Raw genomic sequence first — 24,832 nt, 5'->3', positions numbered from 1 at the left:
TGTCTTCAGTAATAATGAATAAGAGCAGCTCCAGGAGCTACAAATCAAAGCTTCTCACTGTAAAGGTTACATAGGGCCAAAGCATTCAGCAACCGGAAGACTCTCTGGGAGGATGCCCCCCCATTTTTCTGTTGTATTACATTAGAGATATTGTGTGAGTAGCAGTAGCTCATGGCCATAGATTGTGGTGGGGCAGGCCTGCATTAATACCAACATAGCCTTAAACAAATGTAAGTCACATGGCAGTTAAGAGTTAACCATGTATATTCCAAGGTAACTGACAGGATTCATCAAAAAAGTGAATGTTTGAAATGAGTCTAACAAAAATTTGTTCCATTATTAACAATTAGGTGATTGCACAACAACTAGAAACACACTGAAATGAATGGACAATATTCTGTTAAACAACATTTTTTTAATTGTTGATGACCCAAAGGATTTTTCTTTGTCATTACACAAAAAAGGTCATTAGTATTTCAACATTAATTCATGTAATAAAATTGTAAAGACTTGTGAACCTAGACTTTGTGAAGATTACATTTTTTTGTATAAATGGTGGGGATCTGCGTCACCTAAATATGGGCGAGTTGCCACTGTGTTCAAGGTCATGCAGAAAATGTTTTCATTGCACATGGCAAAGACCTATTGTGTGTATTGGTCTTTACGTGGTAGGTGTGTAGGAATAGTGTCACAGGTCAGTGGCACTATTCAGTGGCTGTTCATAGACACCGAAAAAGTTTGAGTTTTCTTTAGATGTAGCATAAAATATATTGAGAATAAAATTGTATTCAGACTCAAATGTTAAAACCAATTATATAATATACCAGATAAGAAATTGCGAGGCATTTAATGAATGAAGGTAATGAAAAAAAGAGGAAAAGATTACATGTTGAAATAATTTGTAGAAATAGATTCGATTAATTTGTAAACAATAAGAAACATGATGCAAAAACATGCCAGGAGAATATTGACTGGAACCATTTTCCCGAACTTTTCACTCGTAGAACACACGGTGTTCAGCTTGAGATTGTTTCTAATTTGTATTGTTCTGTTTGAGTTGTTAATGTTTTCTAATAAAACTCATTTATTTTCAGTGATCAGATAAACTTGCAAACTCATTATTAAATATAAGAAACAATGGTAGGTTGTGATTGCTATCAACCTACCACATATTTAATAAGTGCAGATAATTTATTAAATAATGTGAAAACAAACAAACAAAACAAATAAGAAGATACACAAAATAACCATAAGCATGAATTAAATAAACCTTAACATGAGAGCTGATAGAGGTTGCATTACAGAGGTACTAGGACACCTGACATTTTTAGCTGTACAGTATGTGGTTCTTTCCCAAGATTTTACCAAAATGTTGGAGGCAGAAAATTGTATAGGTTGTCTAGAGGCAGTAATCACCCCTTCTCTTGACCTAGAAAACCCCAACCTGTTCAAACATGACAATGACCCTGTGAAAGCAAGCTCCATGATCATATGTTTTACCAGGATTGGAGTGGAAGATCTTGAGTGGTCTGCCATAGAGCTTTGATTTCAACCTTATTAAACACATTTAAAATGATTCGGAGCACTGACTGCACACATCAGTACCTGACTTTACTTCAACTCTTGTGGCTGATGAGCAAAATCTCCACAAGCACACTTCAAAATGTAGTGGAACATTTTCCCAGAAGAATGGAGGCTATTATAGCAGCAAGTGGGGAAAAAATGTGAAATGGGATGCTCAAAAATCACATACAAATTTTATTGTCAGGTGTTCACAAATATCATGTCATATAGTTTATATATACATGGATACTAATGATCTTGACTGTGAAATAGGTGGGTGAGGTGCAGTGAGTGAGGTGTAGTGATTGAAGGGAAGTGTATTCCATGTCTCTAAGCATAAATCCTGATAGAATTCATTGCTTATTTACTTATGCTATTTGTTACGCCGGGGCAAACATAGGCGGAAGCCGTGAATGTATGCGAGAGAGAATGGAAGAATACCGGTAAAAGTCAATATAGTTCAGAGAAACCCATAGCCGATATTAGGGAAAGAATATCCCTGGTACGCCCGAGGAGGGCGAGGCCCACACAGTCAGAAAGGGAAGCAGAGGACCATGGGGAATATCCCTGGTACGCCCGAGGAGGGCGAGGCCCACACAGTCAGAAAGGGAAGCAGAGGACCAAGGGGAATATCTGTGACACGCCTGGGAGAGGCGAGGTCCACAAAGTCCAAGTGAATCCTTTAGCATAACCTGTTTAGAACTGACGATGGGCATGAGGGAGTAGTTAGTATGACGGAGATTGGCTCCGTGCGGGCGGGGTGTGCAGGAGAGGCGAAGCTGTTGGTTCCCTGACACTATTGTTGAATTAGATTACACTATGATTTGAATAGGTCAAAAATAAAAAGAGACGACACAACAAATAGATATTTAACTTGAAGAAATAACTTTTCTACCTTCTTACTACTGAACACTTTCTGTGATATTCAGGTTTGACATGAGGGTTTAGAAAATGCTAAGTCAAATTTTTACAGAAAGAGAATTAAATGTTTTATGAGAATAAAATGTCAGTGGTTTTATAGTTTTATAACATGCTATTGCTCGTCTATGCAACGCTGCCCTTGTCCTTCTCTCTGAGCTACTTTTTTCACACACCCTCTTCACAGGTGCATGATTCTGAACACCCAAATCTGCATTCTTCCCCAGGCGTGTGATGTTTTGTGATTTTAGTGTGAGATATATGGAATGCTAGTTCTGCTCGACTAGAATGAAATAGAGCTTTTGGACAGTTTGACAGTAAATAAAGGTGCAACAGTTTCCACCATATAATTACATCCCACTCTATTTATGGTTTAATGGCTATTTTGTGACTTGTTTTAAGTTAATTTTACTCACTCACTCTAGAGCCAAGATCCAGTAGGTATTTTATTGGCTCTATTTTAATGAAGTCAAGCTCAACAGTGCCAAAGCACAGTTTTAAGGATGGAGCATTTAAATGCGCATGTCCTGGGAACACTTAAGCATGAGGCAAGAATACAGGGTTCATCGCAGGCCACCTTGTATACAAATTTAAACGGGTGCAATTCATCTTGGTTCACATACTGTCACTGGGACACTGGGAGGTGGGAGGAAACTGGAAAACCTGGTAGAAACCTGTGGGCCTGTGGAGGATCCTGAGGTCAGTACTGAACCTGGGAGGTTAGAGCAATTAGACAGCAACAATTGCATAACATTTATGTCTCAAGTTTATTTAATAAAATAAATAAAAGTACTATAGTAATTTACTCATTAAACTAATTTAGTTATTAATAATACTAATACTGATTCCAATAGAACCACAACTACTAAAGCTACAATGATTTATAACTGTAGTAGAAGTATTAGTAGTGCATGTCTCTCTTTTATTCCATCTCTCCTTTACTCTCTTTAATTTCTCCCTGATTGCTCCACTATCTCATTCACCAGTCTCGCTCAAGAGCAACTGTTCTTAATTGTGCAGTTTTGGCAATGTGTACTTTGGCATAGGCTCTTTTCAGACAGAAAACGCTTGCATTTATCTTTCTCAATGAGGACTAAATGAGCGCTAATGTATGGCATGTAATCATGGGTAAATGAGGAATAGTTAGAATGGTAGGATCCTTATCAGTTTAAAGAGTCCTGATTCCCAGGAAAAAATTAGGCACAGTTTCTTTTCAACTAAGAATGGGCATATTTTGTTAAGATTCCTTTTTAGTCTAGAAATAGCATTGATTCTTTTCCCAGGTTTCTATCTAAATGGAACCTCTTGACTTAGTGTGGCTATGTGATATTTTACTAAGCAGTGGTTGCTTTGAAAACCTGGATTTGTGTCAAATTCAAAAATATCTTTCAGATGATTATTATTGTTGTTGTTGGCAAATAATGTATTAAGTGCAGAAGCCTGGTCATCAGTAATGCATTTGATGCTGATTAGCAAACAAAGAATCAGTTTACAACAATTTATGAACGTCATTATTATTTCCCCTATTGTGAAAGCACTTGGATGGCATTGCGTTCTGCAAGTTAGTCTGTGGGTCTTTTGATATACAGTTGATGTTGTATATATCATATCTGCATATCTTTTATCCAAAGAAGACTATTTTTAGAATATACAAGTTTGGTTTCTTGTCCAATTTTTTTAACACAGCCACAGAACAATAACAACAAACACACACCTTCATAATACCATTCCTCAGATTTGAATCTGCAGGACAGTAATGGACTCATATAACCAGGAAACATTCCCTTGTTTTCGTTTGTCTTTGAGAAACATGAACACTGTTGTTTAATTCCAATTATATGAAAAACTTATAAAACTTTAATGACCAAATAATAAAAGTAAAAACCGGAATATGATACTGAAATTAAGCTGTACTTTGAGAATATTAGAGACTTTTTGATTAAAAATGCAAGACTTACAAATAATTTGTTTAATATTTATAAACACAGTTGTAACTTTATTTTGTATATTTATATTTTTTTTATGATATTACTTTCCCCTGAAACCTATTATTTATTTTATTTTTAACATTCTGGTCAGATAAGGCTCTCCAATAAAGCATCCAAAGCACTAAAACTGTTTTACTGTAGGAAGGCACTCTGTATATAGACATGCCACTCAGAACCGTCCCCTAGAAAGGAATAAAAGCAGTAAATCATCTGATCTGAGACAGACAATAAAATACTAATGGAACGGACAGGACAGGTTTCTCAGCACTAGGTATGCCTACTGACATTTTTCAAGCATTTCTCCTCTGTGTTGATGTAGTGCACCAATGGGAATACAGCTCAGAGCCATACTATGAGCCTACAAAGAAGGATAAATCAATGTCTGTCTAATCTAGCTCTATCCAATGTATTATAGTGGACAATGGTAAGACTCAGTGTTAGCAACTTAAGTCCAAAAATTATATTTATATTTACTTTTATTCAGAGAGGGGTTAAACACTTGCTTTTCATTGTGCTCTGTTTAGAATATCTAAATTATATAAATGTTTGACAGACTTAAGTTTTGAATACGTTTTTCAATAACACCTAGACCACTGCCTTTAATCACTAGTAAATTTACATTTATGGCTTTTGGAAGACACACTTGTCTCTGACAATTATAAAACTTTACAATTATGGCAATTTTTACAGCTGAGCAGATGAGAATTATGGGCTTTTTCCAAAGGCTCCTGCTAGGGGCAGCTTTATAGTGCTAGGATCTGAACTCATTATCCTAAGTCCAAACTTTTAACCCCTGAGCTTACTGAAGCAGGCAATAGATCTTTTTTATTTTTATTTTTATTTTTTTGCTGTCCTGTGTACTACAATTAAACATAAAGCCAAAAAATATTTTTTAATTGATAACATTAATAATAATTATTATTATTATTTAATGATATATAAGTGAGAATTTGAAAAGCATTGGAAGAGGTCTATTGCCAATCTCAAGTTGTGTATTAGATTAAGATGTGTCTTCTTGTGGAATTTAAAGGGACAGTGTTATTACCAGTGTCACATTTATGTATTTATTATAAGCAAACTTTCTATACTTAAATTCTACATTCTGAGGCATACAATTCATCATGATATATATAGCTCAACTATGCATTACAGTTTATAGACATTTATTATACAGACATATACAATTTGCACATGTATACTTACTGTATTTGCCTTTTGTTGACACTTCTGTAGTTGTGTACAGGCTGTAAATGCACCAGTGGTCATGTTCAATATTCATTTCACTTTGTTTATTATATTTAAGTTGGATAAATGAATCATTTAAAATAAATTGTGTTCCCATATAAAATAATTATAATATGCATAGTATGCATTTTAAAAATGGGCTCAGAGATTAAATGCAAATCTATGAATACATTAAAACAACTTACACTTTAAGACAACACAACTAGTACCTCATTACATCATTGTTAAGCCACATACTTTACAACAAAAAACAATATTGTGCAATTTGAACCAGCAGGAAAAAAATAACAGATTTTCAATATTTCCTGTTTATCAGGTGATTAGATGTCACCTTTGAACTTTGTAAGCTCTAGTTTAAGATTTTAGAAACCTTGGTCATTATATTTTAGTATGTAAGCTAATGACTTTTTTGGAAGTGTTTAACTTTATAGACTTAGAAGTGTGTGCAGCAGAAATGTGATTTTACAGCTTAGCTTGCAAGAGCTTTATTTATTAGCTTTAATTAACATTCAAACAACTCAATATAAATTTACATTTGTATTAGTATTAGAATGACAGTTCTGAATAGCATTTATTGCAAACACCAAGTGATGATTTTATTTAAATTTGTCATTTTTTTTATCAAAAGTAAGAGAAAGATAAAAAAAGGTTTATGTCCAACTGCTTAGAACAAAGACTTCTGTGGGTTATAATATTGTACAAACATCATTAATATACAGATATCATTAAAATATCAAAGCACACACACACACACACACACACACACACACACACACACACACACACACACACACAGATATAGAGAGAGATATATTTATATTTACTGTATAAAAGTAAATATAAATATCTATGTAGATAGATGACTTTATTCATCCCAGGGGGAAATTCACACAAAGCTTTTACATTGTGTTTGAGCTCAGGGTCAGCCATGGTACGCTGCACTGGAGCAGTTAGGATTATGTGCCTTAAAACAGTGGCAGCTCGATGGTGTTGGGGTTTGTAGCCTTAACCTTATCAGTAACTTAGAGACTTAACCTCTAAACCACCACTGTCCCAACATGCTTAATACTAATTTAATTAAAAGTGACATGTTTATGATTAGAGTAAATATGTGGCAGAGATTAAGTGGGAGATTGGGATACACCAATCGGGCATAACATTTTAGCCACTGAGCAGGCATAACACTATGACCACCTACCTAATATTGTGTTGGTCCCCCTTTTGCTGCCAAAACAGTCCTGGCCCATCAAGCATTAACAGCATTAACTTCTTCAGCAATTTGAGCTACAGTTGCTCGTCTGTTGGATTGGACCACACGCTCACCATGTGCATCAATGAGTCTTGGCCGCCCGTGATCCTCTCACCGGTTCACCACTGTTCCTTCCTTGGATTATTTTTGATAGATACTGACCACTGCTGCGGTTTTGCAGATGCTCTGACCTAGCATTGCAATTTGTCACACTAATTTTTCCTGATTCTAACACATCGACGTTAATAACTTTAATGCTCACTTGCTGCCTATTATATCCCACCCACTAACAGGTGCCATGATAAAGAGATAATCAGTGTTATTCACTTGTTCTTCTCCGGTCATAATGTTATAATGTAATAATGTTATGCCTGATCGGTGTAAATGTTGTTTTAACTCCTCTGCATCATGATACCAAATAATTGTGAGAAAATATGTATACAGTGCTTATGTATATATATATATATATATATATATATATATATATATATATATATATATATATATATATATATATATATATATCCATTATAATATGTTCCACTGGTGATCTTTTGCCATTAGAACAGAATCCTTATTTAATACTTTACTTTTTACACATTAACAGAAGTATTTTATATCCAAGTTATAGGAGGTTTACAAGAATCTGGTATGTACAGGACCATTAGGTGAATTACTTACTGAAACTCTGATCTTTCTGATCTGAAAGTTTTTTAATGGCAAAGAAATTGAATAAGTTGGTCTAAACTATGTTATTATGTTTTTCAGTATAGTAGAGTAGGTAAAGTTGCCATGGTTGAGAATGCAGGGTCTCTGATCTTGGGTTTTTGTCTGCATGGGTTTCTTTAGAGGTTTCTGGTTTCTGACAACATTTTGCTTATGCTGAGTTGCACCTATGTATAAGTAAGTGTGCAAATGTATATACACGCTGCCCCATTCAGGGTGTATTCTTACCTCAGCTCCAAATCCAACATGGTTCTGATTCTCTTCTAAAGATACTTCCACTTATTTTAGGACCATAGATTTTATGTGGTGGTTTTGTTTCAGTGGTTGATTTCTATAAATTTTACACACACTACATTTTTTACAGTTTCTAAACGCTAAAGTTAAAACACATTTTGGACTTCCTGAAAAGCATAGCTGCCTGTAAAAAAACAGATCCTTCAACTCAAATTCTCTGGAAGAAATAAAAAGAGGAGAAAAAGGTACGGTATATGCCACCCTGTCTGGTTCTTGTTAAATCTAAAGGAAATGCTAAAGCTAGGTTGAATTGATGAGGCAGCTGCACAGATCTCAGCGTGCATATAATAAATAAGCAGGCACACTATGCTACCACGTGATGCCTGCACCAGGATGAGAGATGAGCTTGTCAGCCTTACTTATCGTGTTCATCAGCTGGCTCTGTGACGGGAAAGACCGCAAAGTGATTAGAGTTTTATTTAGCATCGGAAAAAGAAATGAGTCAGAATTAACATTGCAATGGGTGTTCGTAAATACAAGCCAGGCTGCGCTATTTTCTTAAAGACTTGCTCAATAGCCAATTCATTTACTCACCAAAAAGTCCTTTATCTTAAGAACTGCCTGGGGATGTAGTACAATCGATATATGTTCTTACTGAAAATTTAAAAGGTATTTTGAATAGGCTTTTGATACAGCAGAATCATCAGCCGACGATCAGTATGCATGTCAGACATTCTTGCCTTGATAGAGATACATATACATTAATCTGTCCCCGATTACAAGTATTGATCTTTTTATAGAGTTCATCTCTGGGGCAAATTATTTTATACACTCCATGTTCATTCAAATGTAGTACATTGGGGACCATGCTGATAAGCCAGCCATGTAGAAAGTCCTTAAAATTTTTAACTGCATCTCTATCAAGAAAGCCTTTAAACTAATTTATAATCAAAGTTGTGATTCGTTTGATTAAATTAAAACCACAAACATTGTTCTTAAAATATAAAGATCCTGGAATTTAATAAACACAACACTGTAGCAATAGAGTAAAAATGTATTACGTTTCTTGTGCCCATAGGTTCATAATCATTCTCCATTTCAGTAAAGTATTATTTATACTCACTTAGTCTGAATTGAATGGTTATGTTTTTACTTAAATAAACTTTAAATTTGTCTGTGTGAATAAGCATAGCAAGACTGCTCTCTGGAACAGTGCAGAAAACTGAACTCAATAAAGCTTTGTCTGTGTAAATCCCACAGCATGGCTTGTGGAGTCCTGAGTGGCACAATAATAAAACGTTTGCCCTGTAGTTGGGCTCTCACAAGGTCAAATCCCAATCATGCAACAGCCATGTCTTGGCCAGGAGCCAAAAGAGCAAAATTGGCTGTGCTCTTCGGGTGGGAGGGATGGCATTCTCTCTCTCTCTCTCTCTCTCTCTCTCTCTCCTCTCAATCACAGTAACATTAACCAATCATGAGCCTGGTATATTGTGTATGTTGTGTATGTAGCAGTAATGTATCTATATTTACAAAAGAACCTATATGACGTTCTTCCACAAAATGTTACCACAAAATTGGATGCACACAATTGTATGAGATGTTTTTGGATGTGGTAGCATTCATTTTCCCTTCACTTGAAAATTAAAACCTAAACCTGTTTTAACATAATGCCCCGTGCACAAAGCCAGCCATGAAGACGTGGTTTACAAGGATTGGAGTAGAAGATCTAGAGTATAGATCTCTGACCTCAAACCTATTGAACAAGTTTGGTATGAATCAGATTGCTGACTACACCCAAGGACTCCTCATCCTACATTAAGATTTGACTTTTTTGTACTTACTACATATTACGATGTACATAATACGATTATTATGGTCAGGTGTCCAGATGTGTCCAGTGTATGAGGTAAGCTGGCTTTACATATAATAGAAATTACCTGGCAATAGGGTGGAAAGTGGCAGATATTCAAACCCAAGGCAAAAAAAAGAAAGAACATGGCTTGTATTGATTTGCTTTTGCAATATTTAGCCTTTCTCTATTTACTCAATGTTTTTATGATTTATATGTTATAAAACAAATGGAAGTGTTTGCCAAATGAATTTGGCAGGTATAAATAGTGTATTGCAGGTAAAAGGTGCTTTTACCTAGAATCACACATCTCAACAATGTTGGGAAGCTGTGGTCAGAGCACAGGGTCACCAATAATACAAAGTCCCTGAAGCACAGAGAGCTAAAGGCCTTGCTTAAGGGCCTAAATGTGGCGGATTGTCGATACTTGGGTTTGAACCCCCGACCTTCGCAATTAGCAACCCAGAGCCTTAATCACTGACCCACCACTTCCACATAGGCTGTGTTCTGTTTACAAAATTTTAATTTTATTTCAGTATCCCAAGCATGATATTTATGATTGATGATATATTGATGATTATTTTGTCAGGTGGCACATAGTAAATTGAATAAGGCACTGCAAATGATTTATCATAAGGCTTTATGTACAGTCTTATAACCATATTTTACTCTTTTAAAGTTGGATTTTTTGTGGCGCAACCACACACTGCCCCTAATGGAATCACACCTTCTGGAGTGCTTCTGGTTTTCTATTTCATTAGTTAAAAAATGGCTAAACCATATTTAAAGCATTCTTCTTTTCCCAGAGTGTAAGTGTAATGCCATTGCTGTGACCCTGCTAGTCAGGTTAATATTGTCGCCTTTAAATAATGCTAACAAGCCTGTAGTTAATTATAAGTATAAGTAGTGAAGCAACATGTATTTGTTTTAAATTGCAGAACTCCATCTTATATAATCTCTATAAATGTGCTGTTTGTATCCTAAGACTGACGATTTTCAAGCAATTTTCATCTCCCTTTTTTATCTACAAAAGAAAATCTTCCAACTCACTTAGTACAGATGTGTTTCATTAACATTATTAAAGCATTTAAATATTATGCCCAGTGTTTAAATGTGCACAAAAATATACTGATTATTTATTAGAGCCATAAAGCATTTTTAATTCCTAACCATTTCACTGATAGAACACATTAGGTTCACAGTTACATCATGTGTTGGGTACTTACTACTAACTTAGAAATTACTATACAGCCCCAATAATAAAGTGTATAGTATGTAAATTAGTCACATTTATACATTTTCTACTTTATGTACTTCTGAAAAGTAAACTATTATCATTCTGGTCTCTGTCCAAAATACCTTCTGGACACATCCCAGGGGAGGTGTTTCAGGCATGTTTAACAAGGGAAAAAACCCAGGGAAGACCTGGATTAGATGGAGACATTATGTCTCTTGGCTAGAATGGTAATACCTGGGTATCCCTCTGGAGCAGCTGGTGGAAGTGGTTAGTGAGGTTTTGAATTCTCAGCTTAACCCGATGTCATATAGATAAGAGGGAAAATGGCTGGCTGCATGGCTGGCTGGATGGATGGATGGATGGATGGATGGATGGATGGATGGATGGATATATGAATAGATGGAAGCTATAAAAGTCTTTTGCTTTGACTTTTTTTTGTTTTTAAATCAGTGTGTCTTAAAAATATAAAAAATAGTTTGGTAATAAATAGTGGATTGGATTCTACCAATAAAATAGTAACACAAAATACATATCTCTAAGCTAATCTTCATGGAAACCAATGCTTCAGAACTCATCAATAACATTTGGGAATGCTCAAAGGTGACAAGTGTACTGATCTATTTTTTCCTATGAATGTTTTTATTTTCATAAATCTATACAAAATGTCCTCTATAGCCCGATTACAGCAGTATCCTATATCTGACTGTCTGTGTAAAGAGTATGTGTGTGTGTGTGTGTGTGTGTGTGTGTGTGTGTGTGTGCGTACAGAGTATTCTCCTTGCTGCTGGCTGTTGTAAGACTGCAGCTGGACACTGTCAGTGTCCTGGATCGTCAAACACTGTTATGAAAAATCCCAGTTCCATTCAAAACTCATCTAGGATTATGTGTCTGCTCTGCGCTGTGTTACTTAAAGTGCATTCTGCATATCAGTGTGACAGCTGACACGTTTACATCCACACTGTGTATGTTAATGGAGAAAGAGGATTTGGTGTAGACTATAACACCAGGAATTCCACACAATTTGTCAAATGCTGTAGAAAGAATTTGGAATCATATAAATCTTCTATACAATCATGCTGGATTATTCAATATTCAGCATAATTTTAACGCTTTATCACCTTTTGACTTCAGCCGGATTCATTCAAACTGCCACATAAAAGTACTTCATGATCTCACACTCACAATTCTGCAGTTATGGCCATTTTCATACTGGGATTTTATCTGCAGGCTATACAAAGTGTTACGACACACTTTATAGCCACTCGGCTTGATTTCAAAGCTGCAACCTGACATTCTGTTTAACCCTTTGCCTTTACTATTTGTCTTCTAGCTTTTTAAAATAGATTCATACTAAGAACTATAGATTATAACATTTCATTTGTGCTCATTTGTGCTCTCTCTCTCTCTCTCTCTCTCTCTCTCTCTCTCTCTCTCTCTCTCTCTATATATATATATATATATATATATATATATATATATATATATATATATATATATACACACATCTGCCTTATCTCTACATTTGCCTCTTTCAACCCAACTACCTGCATGTCTTCCCTCAACACATCCATAAACCTCCTCCTTGGCCTTCCTTCTTTTCCTCTATCCGGGTGGCTCCATCCTCAGCAATCTCCCACCGATATAACCTTTTTTACTCCTCTGCACATGTCCAAACCATCTCAGTCTCACCTCCCTCACCTCGTCTCCAAAACGTCCCACATGCAATGTCCCTTTAGGAAACTAATTTCCAATCTTGTCTGTCCTTATCACTCCCAACAAAAACCCAACATCTTCAGCTCTGCTACCTCCAACTCCACCTCCTGTCTTTTAGTCCTGTCTCTAAACCATACAACATTGCAGGTCTCACAACAGTCCGATAAACTTTCCCTTTCACTTTCGCAGATACCCTTTTATCACATCACTTCTGCCACTCTTCTCCACCCACTCCACCCTACCTGCACCCTTTTCTTCACTTCTCTAACACACTCTCCATTACTTTGCACTGTTGACCCCAGGAACCTGAACTTCTCCACCTTCTCCACCACTTTTCCCTGCAACACTGCCCTCCCTCTTATTTACACACGCATACTCTCTCTTACTTCTACTGACGTTTATTCCCCTTCTCTCCAGCACGTACCTCCAGCTCTCCAGGCTCTTCTTAACCTGCTCCCTACTCTCATCACAAATCCCAATATCATCCACAAACATCATAGTCCATGGAGACTCCTGTCTGACCTCGTCCGTCAACCTGTCCATCACAACTGCAAACAGGAAAGGACTCAGAGCCGATCCTTGATGCAGTCCAACCTCCACCTTGAACCTGGTCCCCCTGTGTGGTTCTGGGATTTTTGCTCACCGTTCTTGTGATCATTGTGACCCCACGGGGGTGAGCTCTTGCGTGGAGCCCCAGATCAAGGGAGATTATCAGTTGTCTTGTATGTCTTCCATTTTCTAATAATTGCTCCCACAGTTGATTTCTTCACACCAAGCTGCTTACCTATTGCAGATTCAGTCTTCCCAGCCTGATGCAGGTCTACAATTTTGTTTCTGGTGTCCTTTGACAGCTCTTTGGTTTTGGCCATAGTGGAGTTTGGAGTCTGACTGTTTGTGGTTGTGGACAGGTGTCTTTTATACTGATAACGAGTTCAAACAGGTGCCATTAATACAGGTAACAATTGGAGGATAGACGAGCCTCTTAAAGAAGAAGTTACAGGACTGTGAGAGCCAGAAATCTTGCTTTTTTGTAGGTGACCAAATACTTATTTTCCACCATAATTTGCAAATAAATTCTTTAAAAATCATGTGATTTGTGATAATGTGATTTTCGGGATTTTTTTTCATTTTGTCTCTCATAGTTGAAGTGTACCTACGATGAAAATTACAGGCCTCTCTCATCTTTTTATGTGTGAGAACTTGCACAATTGGTGGCTGACTAAATATTTTTTTGCCCCACTGTATAATATAAAGTATGTATAAAAAATGTTCTTTATTTCGGAACACACATATTTAAAAATGGTTAACTAGCTAGTAAAGAAATTAAAGAGCACATCATCACCCCTGTGCTCTAGGGCTGCTGTATTATGGCTGACCCTGCACTCTGACCCCAGCTTCCAAACAAGCTGGGATATACGAAGAAAAGAATTTCACTGTGCTGCAATGTATGTGAGACAAATAAAGGCTCTTCGATTCATTGGTTATCTGTATTTCCATTTCTTTATCTGCTACAGTTCCAGTGAATCTTTGAGATCTTCAAATGCACTAAACTGCCACAGGCTGTGCTGTGAATTCTTTTTCTGAACGAACTGTACTTTGTCCTAGTTCTCATCCGGAGGATTGCTCTGCTCCATTCAGATTTCTAAGACCCTTTTTTAGATACAAGAAAATTGTCCAGTCATATAGATCTGTTGCCATGGAGATGTTGAAAGTGGAAATAGAGATGCCATGCCTACTTCAGTGCTGCATCGTAAAGTTACGAAAGCACAAAGAGAAAATAGGCTGTTTGAAGGTTACCATTATCCAATGCAATGTTATAGAATGATAGCAAGTGTGTGTGTGTGTGTGTGTGTGTGTGTGTGTGCATGCGCGTGTGTGTGTGTGTGTGTGTGTGTGTGCATGCAGCGTGTGTGTGTGTGTGTGTGTTTGTGTTGGTGCGTTTGTGAAGGTACTACAGCAGTCTTGGGATCATGGGGGGATTTACAAAATTCTCAGAATACTGTAGAACAGTATGCTGTTATCTCATACATAAGAACATACAATCTTCCGGAAAAAAAAAGCATCTTCCTAAATGCTACTTATCAAAATGTAGTATGGGAACTCATTCAGAAATTTTTTAGTAACTTAACATTTGTTATTCAGTAAGAAAAAGGACACACTCATAGAGAATATGTTTTCAGAGTTAAGTGGATAAATAAGAGATCTGAAAAAGATTCTACATAGAGCCCTTTTTTTTTTTGACAGAGAAGCACTTTTTTTAGGGTTCAGGATGAGGACATCCAAAGAACCTACAGGTATTACATTTAAATAAAAGAAAAAAAAACCTTATTTTTCCTTGAATATAATACAATATAACATAAAATATAACATAACATGCAGCACAACATAACAACAAACATAATCTACATTTTTAAATGACATTACACAACAAAGTACCAAAATAACACAACACCAGAACATTAAACAACAACGCAAATCAAATCTTGTGGAACATCTATAGCATTTAATATGAGTTTAAAGCAATTGATGTTTACAGTAATCATTCTTCTCAGGTACTTCACTAAGGTTTAAAAAGGACAGTAAAACCAAGCAAATACTTATAGCACTCAGTCTCTGCATGACACACAATTGTGTGTGATTTCCCCCGCCAACATTTATGAAAAATAAAGAAGAAGTATTTCTAGTGTGAACAATCACAATAGCTATACCTCTTACCCAGACTAAAAGATACTGTAGATAAACTACCTTTATTATGGCTGCTTTTATAATTTAAACAGGGAAGGACAAAATCAGAATAACACACAAACACACACACAAGAAATAGGAAAAAGCATACAAACATGCTAAAGTCTTTTTTATTTAATTTTAATAATTTTTATATCTACTTTTTTTTATAATCTGTTCGTCGATCTCTAGTGGATTTTACAGAGACGATCTCCCCCATGCTGTTGTTTTTCGGGCACTGATACTTAACTATAAGTTTAAAATTAATGGTTAATTAATCAGTGCTCCACAAGAACTACAACTACTACTGTTTTTGACAAAAGCAAGCTGAGAAAAACACCTTCATACACACTCTAATCAGTCACTGAAAGCTTTTATAATATAATGCTTTATTCCATTTTTTAAAAAATATTAAAAACAATTATTATTTAATAGCTGCTGAGTAATTAAGTGGTTATGCCTTTAAACCTGAGGCTTTACACTCGTTTTTGTTCTGTTGTTGTAGGCAGCAAATCTCGAATGGCAGTGCTAGCACATTGTTTCATTACACCAGTGTGATGCCTTTATTTCCAATAATTTACTGTTTGATTCAGGTATTCAGAACCTCCAGACCCAATGAATTATCCTGGGAATGGCTATTGAACCTGACAGCTGGTGTAAAAAAGACATTGAAAATACTCAACAACGTTCTTAATTATTTCTGCCAATAAAGAGACCAGTGGGTCTTAAATAAAACGCCCTCTTCCTGAATTGCCCCAGAGTCTCTTCGTCCCTGTTTCTATCTTTTTCTCTTGCTTATTTTCACCCTTTTTCAATCCAGATTTTATATATATATATATATATATATATATATATATATATATATATATATATATATATATATATATATAATGTATCTGTAAAAATGTAAAACTTTTTTTTACAACAATTTAGGGAAAGTACAAAAGCTTAACATTGGATGTTTCACCCAGATAAGGACCCAGATAAGATTGTCATTAGGAATAAACTTAAAAGTAGTAAATGTATAGGCACTAAATGTATAAATTTAAATTTTATAACCTCTTTATCTCTGTAAAGCTGCTTTGGGACAATGGACATTGTTGACATTATACAAATAAACTGAAACAAACGTGTCCAGATTAACTTTTTGTATAAAAATAAATAAATAAGAAAAGTCAATGAATTTTGAAAAAATATCTTGAAGACTTCGAAATGTTGAAGTAATCTGAAAGTTACAGCTTTACCCCTGACACTGTGAATTCTGATATCAGAAAATGCAAGATCTAGTATCCAAACATGCAAAAAAAAAAATCACATAAAGCGTCATTGTTTAAATAATTATACACTATGGGTTTTTTGGTACACATCAATACTAATAAATTACCAGTCTGCATTTTAAATGTAACCCAGTGTACCCCAAATAATCAGACGTCTACCCTAAATAACCAGTTTCACCTCACACTACTGAGTCATCACCACAAAGATTAATAAAACATATTATGTATGGCCTGAATGAGGAGCTTTAAATAAATCATTTCTTGTGGAGCTTCTGTGGGGTAAAAACAGATGTTACACTTGTGCATTCGATGTGCCTTTCAATTCATTAAAACTTTAAGCACGTTGTGAATGAAATACTGATGCATGTGTAGACTTTAATTCATTCTCCCATTAGTCATTCTCCATTTATACACACAGACACACACACACACACACACACCACATGACTGCCATAGATGGAAATTGAATGACTTCTCAAGTGTTAGACAACATACAGTGAAGTAGCTAACAAAACCCAGCTAATAATGGACTGCTCTTCAAGTTGTGGTTGTGGAGAGAGAGAGAGAGAGAGAGAGAGAGAGATTAAAATTAATGTTATTCTTAGTTACTAGTTACACTGAATTAGTATAAGTTAGTAGATTCAATGGGCAGGTATACTGTGAAGGCTTTTTTTTTTAAAGACATGTAAAATAACAATGCTGAGATTTTCATTGGGAGTGATAAAGATGGACAGTCTTCGAAATGAGTTTATTAGAGGGACAGTGCTTGTAGGACGTTTTGGAGACAATGTGAGGGAGGCACGATTGAGTGCAGAGGAGGAACATGGGTTATATCGGTAGGAGAATGCTGAGGATGGAGCCACCAGGAAGGAGGAAAAGAGGAAAGCCAAGGAGCAGTATTATAGATGTGGTGAGAGAAGACATGGAGGTAGTTGGTTTGAAAGAAGCAGACGTAGAGGACAGTGTAGTATGGAGACGGATGATCCGCTGTGGTGACCCCTATGAGGAGCAGCCGAAAGACAAAGAAGAAAAATGTAAAATAACAGCATTCGGGCTCCATTTTCTGCCCAACCCGGAAAAGATGCTGCTCTGTCTCACCAAATTAATATTTAATATGTTTAAGACAGTACTTTATCACTGTATGGCTGCAAATGGCTGTAGATTTCCTGCAGTATAACTACAACTATTCATCACAAAAGGTTATAAAGAGGTGTCTTGTGGTACATTTCCACCAGCATTCCATATGTAAGGATGCAATCAGTAAGGCAAGCACTGTATTTGTGAGAATCATCAGAAGCATTTCATTAATAATTGCAGGTCTCTTGAAACCTGCTTCATTTTTAATGTGAGAAGCCATGAAATGTGTTGACTGACCACAGTATTCTCTTTGAAAGAAAAAATCCCTTCTTGCTCTATTGCTCTGTTGTTTGTTGCTCTAGGGGAAGCCGTAAGCATTGTATGTAGAGTTTGACAGCAGAATGTTTTCACTTTATATGTTGCCATGTAGATTATTGGGACCCAGATCTAGCTTGAAAACTGTTGACAAACTATTTATTTTTAAAGAACTCTGGAGTGAATCAGCATTATGCTGCACCTATGAGTCAGACAGATCTCTTTCATTCTCATTCTTTCTCTCAGGGATATGGAAATACAGTGACTAGAACATCGACCAGTTCTGTTAATTCAGTATTTAGCTTCCTTTCAGCACACACACACACACACACACGCACACATTCCTTCCACATTCCTTGCTGACCTCAGCATTTTGATGCTTATAAGATTTCTGTTGCAGCCAGATGTACTAAATAAGAGTTCTGAGTCCCCACTATGTTTCTGCAGTGAGAGCAGCATAGTTGGGTATCTGAACATATCTGATTCAATGTTGGACAATGTCCCTGTAAACAAAAGCAGGAAAATCAACCAATTCACAATTTCTTTATACAAACCTAAAGAAAACTTTGGCATGACTGGTTTTAATGAACTGATCTGACTATTCTTTTTTTAGCCCGAATGAAGCATTATACTAATAGAATATATCTTTATATGTTTTACAGTGATATATAAAGTACAAATACTCCAGTAAATGCCTTTTATATTTCTACTACAATTTCTGATTGTGATTTTTGAGAAGTATTTTTGAATAGTTTGGGAAATTCAATTCATCCTCCTGAGCATCCCAGGTTGGTATGATGAGATTTATATATTGTTACTCTAGTGAGAACTTCTGGGGTTATGTTCACTTAATGCAATTTATATATCAACCTCAACATAGAAGCGAACCGTGTTTTCTGAACAGTGAAGTTAAAAAAAAAAAAATGCTGTTACACATTAAATTATAGTAAATTAACTGTTTTCCGAAATGAAAATTCTCCAATAAGTACAGATATAAAAAAAAATTAAGAACAGTACAATACAGTAAAATCACTGTCTATCACTGTTTTTACCCTCTTGCTATTAAAATGTAGAAGCCATCTAAACCTACATCAAACTACATTTTCTGCCTTCTCTGCTGAAAGAGCAGTCAGACTAAACACAAATACAATTTGCTAATTCAGTGGACAGGTTAGGATGCAGGACAGGAAACACACTTTTTTGTTTCTGGTACAGGCTGTTTTTGCTTTGTGCCAGCTTTATCTATGTTATTTGACCTGAATTTGCAAACTTTGGTTTTGTGAACCAATCAACAAACAGAAAGACACATCAAAAAATACAAAATAAAGGATGTACTTTTTGAAAAGCAGCTATATTCATACTGCTAACTATCTAACTAACTAACTAATGTTACATTCCTGACTTTGAAGTTATATATATTTCTATAGCACTTTTCACAATGGACATTGTCTCAAAGCAGCTTTACAGAATATTTTACAGAACAATTCTGTACAGAAGAATTATAGAATTAAATGTTTTTATTTATATAAGGAAATTATGTGTATTTTTTTAATCTTTAAAATGTCATGTCAATGTTGCTTTTTGATTTTGAATATATGATAAAGAAGATTGCAAGACTAGTGTAGGAATACACCCTGATATGACAATGACTATGTAGTACAAAAAAAACCCTAAAAACTATATAAAACTAGAAACATGCAAAATACTTTTTTTTTTTATTTGAGTTTTTATATACAACACAAGCATTTTGTTTTAATTTCTATTATCAATGAGCAAGTTGTTTAGTGATAAAAATGCCGGGTGAAGTGTGCCGTGTTGTTCACCATTAATTTTATTATATTTATTACTTTTATGTTTTCTGTACACAGAGGGTATTCAATACACATACTGTAATTCATATATTATTATTAGGGCTGTCAATTCATTCAAATATATAATCGTGATTAATCGCAACTTCATTGTACATTTTGATCTGTTCTAAATGTACTCTAAATTAATACTTTTTACATTTTGAATACTCTAATCAACATTGGCATGGACAAATATGGATGCATTATGCAAATGTATGTTTATTATCAGTGAGCATGAAGACAAAATATACTTGTAAATTCTTTTAGAGTAAGAATGCGAACCGTGAATAAATAAGAAGAATTACGGGCAGATTTTGGTGCTTAAAGTAAAGAAATCTGAGTAAAGAAAGGACGTTGAGAAATATTTGCGGTGCGTTGAAGGTTTTAATTTCGCCTCTTTCAAATTAAATTAATATTTGTAATAAAAATGGTTAAACAGAAATGATCGATGCATTATTTGTGCGTTAATAACATTTGTGCTGTTAAAATGAATTTGCACTATTGATATATATATATATATATATATATATATATATATATATATATATATATATATATATATATATATATATATATATATATATATATATATATATATATATATATATATACACAGCAAGTATTTTGTTTCCAGAAATAGTTTCAGTAATATACTGCATACCGATGCAATTGAGCAATTGACTGATGCTCAGGCAATTAATTCATGCTAAATATTGTAAATTTTACTACAACTGTCAGATTATGATTTTGTGGTACATTATAAGGACATGAACCAGCACATTTTGTGGTAATCTTCTTGTTTTCAATGTTTGTACTTAGCAGGTAACGTATATTAGATAAGATTTTAGATGTATTTGCAGGAAATTAAAAAACAACAGAATGTCTAATTTGAAACCAATTATTTTATGTTGTTAAGATATGAGTGGGCTCGTCTAGTTCTTACGATACACTACGCCTGAGTATCAACTATGTAATCACATAGTGGAAATTTTAATTACACAAACACTATCCCTTCATAATTTTTAATTAACAGACTCAGAAAAGGAAGAAGTGCTGTAGAAAAAATAATATATCTTTCTAAAGTCTATAAAAATGCAGAACAGAAGACTTCCACATCGGTGAAGTTGCACTGCAAAGTAAAGGTCAGGTAAATGCTACACTGGTGATTTGGTTGGACAGAATTTTAGGCTTGGAAATGGGTAGAGTATAGCAGAGGAAAGATGGAAAGCACACTGTGTGTTTATTAAACTGCTTGTTAGGAAAAGTGAACTTAATGCTCGTTATTCTGATGTGTATAGTGAAATTGTAACATCAGCAGTAACTACTTCCAGAACACACAACCTTTATAACCAATCTAATTCATTAAAATGATACGAAAATAATTTATATTGTTTCTTAAAAATCTATAATACTGAATACCAGTGGTGGGCCATCAGGGTGGGCCATTCTCTGCTGGCCTAAACTCTATCAGAATCACTGACAACGATTTTATATATACTGTATTTTGTTTATGAATATATATACATTTTTTTCCAACAATCTATTCACCCGTTTCAAACCTTTTACAGGTGCGCTGCTTCCTGTAGCTCTGTTTACAGAGGTTGTATCCATTCACATTTCCGCCATCATATCACTAGTTGTCTGCGTCAAAGGATTCTTAAAATCAGCAGCACGGGCGCCTGTAGGTTAAAATACATTCTGCTTGAAGCTGAGCTTGCGTTGATGACACTGAGGCCATTTAGCAGGCACACAAAAACGCTGGCATTTTCACGTCCTTTGATTGGATTGTCAGAGAGTGCACTAGTCAGAGCTTGCAAAACGCATCTGTATCAAACTGCACAAATTAACTATATTCTTTGGGATTAATTGCTGTTTTTTGTATTCCACAATGTCTGATAGAGGAGAAGAATTTTCTGTTTACAGATACACTTACAAGGACATTTACGATAGATTTTTTAAGAAAAACTGGAATGGTGGTCGACCCAATTAGTTCAAAAAAGATGCTGTGCTTTTTCATGAACCGTTTATACTTTTGCTTTTAATTTTCTGTAGATTTTGCACAAAACACACTTTTTTCTTCTTTTTAAATCGCCAGGCAAACCACAATGCACCGAAAAGAATGCACAAAAATGCATGGAAAACCTGGGGGCCATTTTATGAGGTTAATATTGATGCTTCTGCTGGAGATGATGTATGTAACTGTGGCTGTGAAAGGCAACTTGTTGAATTGTGTTTCTTGTGTTTCTTGCTTTAGTAATGACATGTATTCTCATTGTATTAGATACCTGTCTGTGATGTAGTGCTCGATTATACTGTGTTTCTGTATAATGTTGATGGTGGCATTATGATGATATTAAGAGGTGGATTATTCACATAGGGCACCACTGGAGGCAAAATGTGAAACGCACATCCCGCCACTGGTTAATACATATTTTCTCTACCTTTTTAATAAAATATAGGCTTCATCAACAAATTCCAATCAGTAAATGTGATCTGTTATTGACTATGGAATTCAAGACACAATTAATCAAAAGTAATAGATGTTGGGGAGACAGTAAAAGACTTGAGAGTTGTATGTTTAAATGTGTCTAGCCTAACAATGGCGGTAAGAACCATTTCTGCCGCTGCAGCGGGGAGCTCTATGTGGATTCAATTTACAGATTCGATTCTTTTGAACTTGAATCGAATCCCAAATGTAATTTGCTTTCCTGACTCTCCAGAATAACACACCGGCTCACTTGATGACAAGGTGAAAAAAACAGACAACAACTCATCTCAACATTCTTTAAGAAATTCATCGATTTTTGCGAGTCGACTCGCCAGAGTTACTTAGGGAGGAAAAAGTCGTTCAAAAGGAGCCGAATCATCATTATTACACCTCGGCCATCCTAGAGGTCCTCACCTTACATCTTATAAGGGGTAGCTGTCAGTCATTCACATACTGTCCGATTGAGTCAGATGGGTCTTTTAACACCTGTGCACGTCGTTGTGGCGCATGCCGCTGTGTAATATCCGTTTCCACCCCCTGTGTCGTTTCTTTCACAGAGCGCACTGGCTGTCGCCTCCATTCACTTACCGCTGGCCGCCTCATCGCGCGCCTCCGCCTTGCGATCTGTTCCTAACGCGACCTGCAGGCTGCAGCTGGCTGTGTTTCGCAATGGAAAACTCTTTCCATGCACGGGGAACTCGTCAAGCTTGGCAGACGACGGCAAGCGGAAGAGCGTGGCGACTCCGGTCACTTTCGTCAAATTAGGTAAGGGGCAAAAATGTACGATCATGTTACCGCCGACGCGCAGATCTCGCAGCGCCTTCAGTTCACGTGCGCAGGACATAATTGGTTAATAGCCTGGATATACGCCACCGACCATGCACTTTTTTTTCAGCTCATTTAAATATCATGGTGGGAATCCATTTTTGGGGGACGGAATTAAAAAAATAGTATGCATTTACATTAAATGATGCATCATGTAAATGTTTACACCATGCGCCGTTTCAGTGAACACTAGTAGTTGTTTAAGTAACGTGTAATGCATTAACTCAATACAGAGCACAATTTGCACCTTCATTATTGTTTTCTATTCCGTAAACAGGTGTCTGAGAAACACACACATGCGCGCGCGCGCACAGAGAGAGAGAGAAAGAGGGTGCGCATTTGCGCGCGCTCGGAATACAATAATGGTGCACCTAAGGTCTAGATGCAACGTGTTGCTTCATCGTGCATTGACTCGTTCATGTATCTTTTGTAGATGGCTGCAATCTCGGTAGCTCCATTCAGCCCGTAGTTATTACCCTGAGGCACTTGGCTCTAGGCGCAGATCCCACCGCAGCCTACTGGGATTTCGACCTGCTGGATGGCCACGGAGGCTGGAGGGCGGAGGGCTGCCACATAACGGGCTTGTCGGGCAACAGCACCACTATACACTGCACACAGCATAAAAACTTCGCTGTTCTCATGGTAAGCCCTGTTCTTCTCTTTTATTCGTCCTCGTGCTGGTTGCGAGTGTTCAAGACTCAGGTTTAGTTTTACAAAGAAGTAATCAAATAAATAAATCAATTATACGGATGAATTGTCTAAAGGAAAAAAAACCCTCTCTACGTCACGTGTAACTCATAAGCACGTCACTGTTCGTATACCCCTCAATATATACTCTGGGGGGGGAGAGACACACAGTCACCCAAAAGCGCATCCTGTTACAGATCGACGCCCTCGCATCTGTTCACGGAACTGTGACAAACTTCCCCGCCGCCCACTTTCCCCTCTCTCTCTCCGTGATTTCTTGCCAGTTCAGATCCAAGCGGCTACACAGGAAAAGAAAGGGGAGGAAAAAAAAAAAAAGAAAAAGCTGGAGCGCTCTGTGGCACGGAGTTCCGCCTGCCGCGTGCGCAACGCGGTGCGCTAATTGGCTGCAGCCGCGCCGCCCCGCGAGAACGCCGCCGCGTGTCCGCGCGGAGCCGCAGCTGTAACAGCGTCGCCTCCATGCCGCTCTCCGCCTGCGCTCGTGCACCACTCACTCGGCTAAACCGGACTGCGGATGCGGATACGGACGCTCCATATACGATCGCTTTCATGACTATAACACCAACGGAGGCGCAATGGCATCGTCATCGCCTTCATCATCATCTTCATCGTCGTCATCATCATCATCATCATCACCGCGTCTCCCGGTCGCTCCGTAGTGCCGTCGCGCCTCGTCCGCTTCGGGACGAGCACAAGCCCGCCGGATGTTCACCGACGACTGGGATTCGATAGACTGGGAGGTTGGTCACTGCTGCGATTTGTTTGAACCTTATCAGGGATTTATCGTGTGCACTTCGAGTCTTTGTGTGACTGTTCTGTTCTTTTGGATTCGGGCTCATGTAGAGAGAG

The 24,832-nt window shown here is 36.6% G+C and overlaps 1 protein-coding gene across 2 annotated transcripts in view; it reads left to right on the top strand.

Moving 5' to 3' along the window:
* Positions 1 to 24,832, top strand: part of LOC124400432 (adhesion G protein-coupled receptor A3) — a 191,196-nt gene that overhangs the window by 113,547 nt on the left and 52,817 nt on the right. For both annotated transcript variants that reach the window (XM_046872263.1, XM_046872272.1), the window contains exons 13-14: positions 23,011 to 23,218; positions 23,712 to 23,920. In XM_046872263.1, the coding sequence (XP_046728219.1) occupies positions 23,011 to 23,218; positions 23,712 to 23,920 (417 nt within the window). The remainder of the gene's footprint in view (positions 1 to 23,010; positions 23,219 to 23,711; positions 23,921 to 24,832) is intronic.

The sequence above is a fragment of the Silurus meridionalis genome, chromosome 2 (assembly GCF_014805685.1).
Source record: "Silurus meridionalis isolate SWU-2019-XX chromosome 2, ASM1480568v1, whole genome shotgun sequence".
In the NCBI taxonomy this organism is placed as follows: domain Eukaryota; kingdom Metazoa; phylum Chordata; class Actinopteri; order Siluriformes; family Siluridae; genus Silurus; species Silurus meridionalis.
Note: the sequence above shows the minus strand (reverse complement) of the source record. Positions and strands in the feature narration are given on the sequence as shown.